The sequence below is a fragment of the Gymnoscopelus braueri genome, assembly GCF_963280865.1.
Source record: "Gymnoscopelus braueri genome assembly, chromosome: 12".
NCBI classification, from domain to species: domain Eukaryota; kingdom Metazoa; phylum Chordata; class Actinopteri; order Myctophiformes; family Myctophidae; genus Gymnoscopelus; species Gymnoscopelus braueri.
Genome location: NC_137614.1, coordinates 40,597,177 through 40,605,513, shown reverse-complemented (window position 1 = coordinate 40,605,513; position 8,337 = coordinate 40,597,177). Strand labels below are relative to the sequence as shown.

Genomic DNA, 8,337 nt, shown 5'->3' with positions numbered 1-8,337 from the left:
TGGAGTCTCAGACCAGAAGGAATTATGGGAAATGGAGTTTTAGACCAGAGTGACTTTGTTCTAACTGACTGGAGAATGACTAAAATTTTGACTAAAATGGTTAGAACTAGCGAGACAGACACACGCATTCAAACATTCACGCATGCCTGCATATCACTCATACATAGATAGCAGAGGGAGACAAAGATAAACAGATAGACTTTCACTCCTTAGCTCTCTCGCTCGCTCGGACACTCACACACCGTAGACGACAGCTGGCGGACCCATAGAGAGAGAGAGAGATAGAGAGAGAAATCGTTCATTACTACACACAGACATACAAACATACCGAACATAGATATCTTCCAGCAACAAACTAATTTTGGAATGAAAAAGATTTTAACCTGATTGGTTTACTTATTATTTTAATTATATTCAAAATATTTTAAATAAATTAAAATGTATTTATTTTTTAAGGCAAGAATATATTGTACTGATGGTTCAATGAATTTAGAACAGTGTTAAAATATATATATATTTTAAACTTTTAAAACAAGCCTTCATAGTTATAGTGTGATTATTATTCTTGTCTGTAACTTAGCCTACTTTGTTATTAGAGGAGCTCTGAACAAGAGAATGTAAACAGATAAGACACGGGAGAAGTTAGAGGCTGTATTGGATCAGGGATTTAAAAGTTATTGTTAAAGCTTAATATATTAAATGGATGGATGATTTAACTACAGTGGTCAAAATAAAACAAACATATAAGACAACAGGCCCCCACCCGTCAAACAAAGCCCTCTCAGTGGAGTATCGGACGAATTGGTAGAACACGTGCAGGCCCCTACCCGTCCCTCTTAGTGGAGTATCGGACAAATTGGTAGAACAGGCCCCTACCCGTCCCTCAATGGAGTAATTTGGGTTGAATAATTGGTGGATGGAGGGGTTGTATTAATAGAGTTGATAAAGGGTCGTAAATCCTGCTCTATGTTAATTAAAACAGTATAGAAGGAAAATTAGTACATTATGACAATTGTAAGGATATATTCATGCAGGCACACAGACAAACCCCCCACCTAGTGTAAAACTAATATTAGATAAATTCACCCGCACCGAAAACCAAAGCGTGAAAAAGTGGTATTTCGAGGTACAAAAAAATAAATCCATATATTTATATATATAGCCATGCATTGCTCGAACACCCAAGTTGAATTGTGGGTTATTCTAGACGCCTTGACATGAATATATATATAAATAAAAGACAAATAACTGTAAGGAACAGCTGATAGTCAAACATCTGTGTAAAAAAACGTCGGGGTATCTCCGGTGGTCTCATAAACATATACAGAGACAAAGACAAACTATATAATGACCCAGGTAGATAAGAGAATTTATGAGACATTCAGGAATGTCCTCCCAGGAATATAAGGTGATAAAACATTTTTACTTGACTCACTCCCTAGCGGAGTTATGTTAAACAGTAATTTACAAACAGGCTGATAATTATGAGACACAGGGTTCGGTAAAGACAATACATACAATAAAGAAAAAGGTATACTCATCAGAAGGTTCACAGGGAGAAGTTGTAGGTCCCAATCACTGGACCATGGTACAATAAAAATAAAAATATATACTCATCAAATCTGATGTTGGTTCAGGGATCCCGACCCCGATGGCTGGACCATGTGGAATTTGAGACATGTCGAGGGTCCAGTCCAAAGGTCCAGCGATCGCGTCCAGGTCCCAAACAAAATAAATTGTGATACTGTTCAAAGTTAACCTTCATCTGAATAGAAGTGATAAGTCGTTACACCCAAGGCTGGTTCGTTTGATACGTATTAAAATATGGTCTGCCGGGGAAAGAGAGTCTGATAATAGCTCAGTTCCCCCCCCCGTACACCATATTTCAAACATATCCTGGCTCGATGGACCAATTGTTGGAATTTAATTTCACCTCATGACCCACACAAAGTACAGATACTTGTAGCACGGAGACAATAAGGAAAAAACCAAACTCAGACAGGCAGCCATTGGGTATAAAGAAACATGTTTAGTATTCAGATCAGAGAGACAATAGAAGGTTACAGTATATCACAGGTGTCCGCAACATCGGCCGTCCGTCTCTCCCCAGTGTAACAGAGCAAGCACGAGCTTTTAACATTGTCCAGTAACATAAACATATGACATCATAGGATGTGACATCAATCGTCCAGCCGTCGGAGGTGTAATCCTGCCATTGGTGGAGAGCGATGAGGTTCCGTCGTCTGATGATGATGGTAGATGATGGTAGATTATGATTGTGTGACAGTTTATCTCTGGACAACAGCGTCCCCATGTCTGGGTCAAACACGTTTGACATCTCTGACCTGTCACTGGTCAGTGATGATTTGGTGACACTAAGGGAGACAGCTGTAGAAGAGAAGAGAACACCCAGATACCGTGTTCCCAAAACAAGATTGCCACAGAAAAGGCCTGCTTGGATTTGACCTTGGTTGGCAGACAGAGAGACTGAGAGTACAGAGTACTTTTACCATGACAAAGTACAGGCCCATATGAGACCATAATTAATAGGACATTTTAAGGTTAAGGACCCTAGACACATTATGATAATTAAGATAAGAGATCAAATGAAATGACTCTATCATAGGCTATAGTCAAGTCATTCCATCAAGCAAGGAGCAGTCATCTAGAAACGATTCAAGACTGAACTCTGGGTGTGCATTTTGCAATAATCAGGGCTAATATAGTATAGCCTAGCCTATAGGCCTATTTCATAATTCTAAGTTTGTCTCATAAACAGTGTAAATGCATCAACTTTGTGTCATGTATGATGGTGTCTCTCAGTTGCGAGGGTAGTGGTTCTCAACCAGTGGTCCAGGGACCACCAGTGGTCCTTGAGGGGGTTCCAGGTGGTCCCCAGCTAAATGATGGAGAGTTGGTAACCAAATGGACCCTTATTGGATCTTTAACTCTTGAGAATGTAAAATGAAACCAAATGGACCCTTATTAGGTCTTTAACTTTTGAGAGTGTAAAATGAAAGCAAATGGACCCGAAAGGGTCCATTTGCTTCATTTTACACTCTCAAGAGTTAAATTATTGTTAAACATCTGCATTACTTATTTACAAGAAGTCTACACAATTAGAGAATGTAGAAGGATTGTTATTTTGATCAACGTCTGCCTGTTAATCTCTTCTATTGGTACATCAATACAGCATGGAATTGTGGACAAAATCTTGTCCAACGATAACTAAATATTCTAGGTGGAATCTCGTCAAATGGTGGTCCTGGTTCGTGGCTCAAATGCCGAATAAATAATGGACCTTTGATATGAAAAGGGTTGAAAACCACTGGTTTAGAACAAAGCATCACTTTTATGTTATTATGGCTGACCCCCCCCTCTCCCCCTCTCCCTCCCCCCCCCCCCTCTCTCTCTCTCTCTCTCTCTCTCTCTCCCGGTTCCCGAACAGAACCGACGGAATCCGTGAATATGCGAACTGCCTCCTCGCAAGCAGCCATAATTGGGATTATTCCGAAATAATTCGCTCAATCCAGCCATATACTAAATCATGTTTCGTCGTGGTTTTTGAGACGTGTGCGATGTGAATTGCGATCAGTGGCAATACTGGATGTGTTTGGAAATGTATTTGTTCATGGTGACGGTGGCTTTTATTATGGGCAATTGAGTCTACCTCCGCTGGACAGCAAAACAAAGACTGCACATTATAGCCTTCTGTTCGGGGTAAATAATATTTATAATACCTTTAGATCGACTCCAACATGGAAAAAAGAAATGCATCGGGGCTTTTGTCTCCGTGGATTAATTGTTCTCGGGCCATTTGTCTCTGATCTACATGCCAAGACTGTGTTCATTGATGGGATGCGCGATGGGGTTTTTTTTCCTCCCCAAAACGTTTGTGGGTGGGTTATTATAAGCATTGAAAATCTGACATCATTTGGATATACGAACAGATTGAAGATGGGTTTCCTTTTTGATCGTCTTATCTAGTCTTTTTGGAGATACATCTTCGACGTAATGCACCATAAAATCCATGTTCTCGGGTGATATTATTACATGGATGGAGACAAATTCAACACATCATTCGGTCTCTGAAACTGTAAAAAGGGTGGGAGTGAATGTTCGTCTATCTTAACAGTGGATCAAGCCTAGCATCCCCCATCCTGGATTTTTTTCTTCTTTTTTTGGTCAGCTGTTGATTATTTGATGGCCCGTAAAATGTATTATATTTGTTATTTGTAACTCAATTTGATTTCCTTGCGAGGGATTTCTGCATAACAGGTGTTGTTTGACAGCACAGCAACGAGCATGAGGCTCCATCCATGATGTTTTTCATCTTAATCTAACAAACAGTCAAACAAAGCGACTGGCATCATTCGTGGCAACATAAGAAGAATACATCCAGAGATGAAAGGTAGGTTGTCACACAGATATATCATACACACAGAGTACAGCTTATTGTGACACCTGTTCCATTTGTTTGTCACTTGAGGCTACATGGCTCAGGCCTATAGCAGTCATACAGGCCAGACATAAAAAATAAAAAAAACATTTGAAATGCTGTTTTTGTCAGTGTGATTAAAGTCTGCTGCTCAGGCAAAACACAAAAGGCATTCATCAAATTAAAATGTGTTACATGGCCTAGCAGCACCCCGACAATAGACTTCATTTTATGTCATGAATTTTGAATACCTCATATGATGTCTATCAAGTAATTTTTATAACGTTTGTATTCACTGCATATTACTGAAATGTAAGCCATTCTTGTGAAATCTCTCTTTAAACAAGGGTGACTTGAGATTCCTTGCTAGTAGGAATCAGGCTATGCTAATGTTAATCACTAAAATAATTTTCACCCCTTGCTGATTGAAGTGTCTGGCACTTAATATGCAAAGTTAAACCAAACCGGCCACCTGCCTGGCACTGAATCATGACAGAAATGAATGTATTCCTATGCCGTGTTAACCCTACAGATTACTGACTCTCACTCATTCACACAGAGCAGCACACAGAGAAATCATGACAGGTGTTTTGCTCATTTACATCAGTGTTTATTGGAGCTCTCTGTGTCTAGCGTTGGTTGTGTTCTGTCTGCTCCGTCCCTCTGAACACCCCCATGTATTCACTCAAACACCCACACTTGCACAAAGTATGTGAGCTGGTGTATCTTAGCAACGGGCAAGGTAATTACTGAGAGAGCCAAGGAGCTGGCATGAGCTGCTGATCTGAGCCCAGCCGTAGAGAAACGCATAACACTCCACTTTGACAGCCACGCTTTTTTTGTTTCTTTACAGGGAACGCACATCAGGACACCTTTTGTTTTGTGATGGCGACGATTAAGACTCATTTATACTTTTGTCGTACTCGTACTCGTACGACAAAATCATTAGATCTATAACCTCACAAAGCGTTGAGGATGCGACACATTGTGAGCTTATAGAGCTGCTATTTTCGGTGTGCAACACAGTTAGCAAAGATGGAGCATAAATTGGGCATTAGCCTTCATCCTTTGTGTGTGTTTACATTCACAGGTGGTGACATTCTGGACAAAGAGAAAAGATGAGTCTGTCGTGTAGAATAGGTCCTCACAGCCCCTCCGTGTAAGAAGAGAGAGCCGTGGTGGATCCGAGGTGCTGATAAAGGTCCCCTAAACGCAGCGCTGGTGGAAGTGGCAGGATGGCTAACCAGACCTTTGCCATCGATGGCCCTGGTAGCCTGCTGGCTGTGCTCGCCTCACAGAGTGGACTGGCAAGAGGTGGCAGTACTGGCAGCAGCAGCAGTAACAACAATAATGGAGGAATCTCTGCCATGGACGTGTCTGCCTACTTTAAGCTGGCCTTCCTGGGTTTGATCATCTGTGTCAGCCTGGCAGGCAACCTCCTGGTCTCCCTGCTCGTCCTACGAGACCGGGCGCTCCACAAAGCCCCCTACTTCTTCCTTCTGGACCTGTGCCTGGCCGACGCGGTCCGCTCCGCCGCCTGTTTCCCCTTCGTCATGGTGTCCGTCCACAATAGCTCGGCCTGGACGTACAGCGCACTGAGCTGCAAGGTGGTGGCTTTCATGGCCGTGTTGTTTTGTTTTCACGCTGCCTTCATGTTGTTCTGTGTGGCCGTTACCCGATACCTGGCCATCGCCCACCACCGGTTCTACGCCAAGCGCATGACCATCTGGACCTGTGCTGCCATCATTTGCATGGTATGGACTCTGGCCGTCGCAATGGCTTTCCCGCCCGTCTTCAACGTGGGGACGTACAAGTTTATCCGTGACGAGGACCAGTGCATTTTTGAACACCGCTACCTGAAGACCAACGACACCCTGGGGTTCATGCTCATGCTGGCCGTGGTGGTGCTGGCCACGCACGGCTTCTACGCCAAGCTACTGTTGTTTGAATACAGGCACCGCAAGATGAAACCTGTGCAGCTCGTGCCAGCTATCAGCCAGAACTGGACCTTCCACGGTCCCGGAGCCACAGGTCAGGCCGCGGCTAACTGGATCGCAGGGTTCGGCCGTGGTCCCATGCCACCAACTCTGTTGGGCATCAGGCAAAATTTACACAACCAACACCGGCGGCTGCTGGGCATGGAGGAGGTGAGGTCAGAGAGGAGGCTGGGCAGGATGTTCTACACCATCACCCTGCTCTTCCTGGTGCTCTGGGCTCCATACATAGTGGCTTGCTTCTGGAGGGTGTTTGTCAAGAGCTGCAACATCCCTCACAGGTACCTGTCCATCACAGTGTGGATGAGCTTCGCCCAGGCTGGAGTCAACCCCATCTTCTGTCTCCTGCTCAACGAGGAGCTGAGGAAAGTGCTGAGAGCCCATCTGCCCTCGTACTGGAGGACTAAACAACACCTACCCCAGGATGAGGCCTACTGCATCATGTGAGAAGATACAGGATGATTATTGATGCTTTTAATGATAGCGAAGGGTTTCATGCTTAGAAGGGAGATTTAGAGAGTAGAGGTAATTTAATGCACCTTGATTAAGTCTCAATGTCTGTTTTGTTGTTTTGTACAACATGTCATGAAAGGTTGCCAACAAATGCAGGCACAGTGCCATTTGATTCAGAATGTTAATATTTTAATGAAACGAGTGACCCTTTCTGGTCTATGGTGAGTCCAAAAAGGTTTAAGTTGGACCCTTGTAACATGTTAAGAAGACATTAAGGTTTTTTTTTTTTTTTCATGTACTGTATGAATAATATGTATGAAAGATCACAACGAGATCACGACGAGATCACAACAATCACCGACCGCACCAATTCAATATGACTGATGCCATTTTAAAATAATGTTGCCTTATTTCAGTGGCCCCCTGCAGCCCCCTGCAGCTCTTAACAGAGAATGACAAAGCAGATCCACAAAGGGTTGAGATGATGGACAATTGGTGGAGAATGTGGTTCAGAGTGTTACAAACTTTGAAAGAAGAGTCTTAGGGGAGATTCAGACCGCTGCGGTTTTTCTCCGCAACGTTCTAATGCTTATAACTTATGCTCCATAGTACGGCGGCGTCTCGTGGCGAAAATAGCCGATCGACAGTCAGCTATTTTGGTCATGCGACAGCGCTGTTACAACAAAGTATAAATCTGGCTTACAACGGTTTTGTCTTGTCATGAATCTTTGGTCTGAACTAGGCTTTACAGTATGCTGGACGCCTTGTTCAAGCGATTCAAAGTAGCCTGAACAACAACAAAAAAGAAAATCAAATGGACACTATATTCTTGGAGACATTTAAATTGCTGTGATGAACCCAAACCCCCTAACATGCTTGATTTTTGGGACTTCATTTGGGGTGTGTCAGGTTTATTTGTATCATAAATATTGCCTGTTTTCCTTTATTTGTAAACAATACATGTTAAGCAGATGACACTATTTTGAAATATGACTTGATTTCATATTGTACAGACTGTACAGGATAATATATTCCTGCTCATGTTTTTATAGAGCATTTACTTTGTGTGTGTGTGTGTGTGTGTGTGTGTGTGTGTGTGTGTGTGTGTGGCGGGAGGGAGGGGGTTATGATATAATAAAAACAGGTTTAAGTAACATTTAGACAGTACAAATCGAACCTCATTTTCTTGTCTTAAAATCATGACATACTGAGAAGGCAGTTTATGGAAATTAATTTTTTGAAGAGATTGCTGCAACTGATAATGTGTGTTGATTTTGATGCCAATGCACGTTCCTTTGAAATACAGATGGATAATGAGTTAGACAACAAAATAATTAGAACTGCAACTCTGCCGAGGGAGTTTAGTCTGACCTGAATGGTGATGTACTACTGTATGTGATATAATAATCATAATAATAAAAAAAGAAAACACTAATAAACACAATGAAGTTC

General features: G+C 42.4%; 1 protein-coding gene across 1 annotated transcript; it reads left to right on the top strand.

Moving 5' to 3' along the window:
- Positions 1-3,514: 3,514 nt before the first annotated feature.
- Positions 3,515-7,965, top strand: LOC308097293 (putative G-protein coupled receptor 173). Its single transcript, XM_080445003.1, has 2 exons — positions 3,515-4,411; positions 5,529-7,965. Exon 2 carries the CDS (start codon positions 5,674-5,676, stop codon positions 6,877-6,879), a length of 1,206 nt encoding a protein of 401 aa, XP_080301129.1. The 5' UTR covers positions 3,515-4,411; positions 5,529-5,673; the 3' UTR covers positions 6,880-7,965.
- Positions 7,966-8,337: the final 372 nt, after the last annotated feature.

Bases quoted from the DNA above. Each gene is read 5' to 3' on its own strand.
- LOC308097293 (XM_080445003.1), top strand. From the start codon at position 5,674: ATGGCTAACCAGACCTTTGCCATCGATGGCCCTGGTAGCCTGCTGGCT.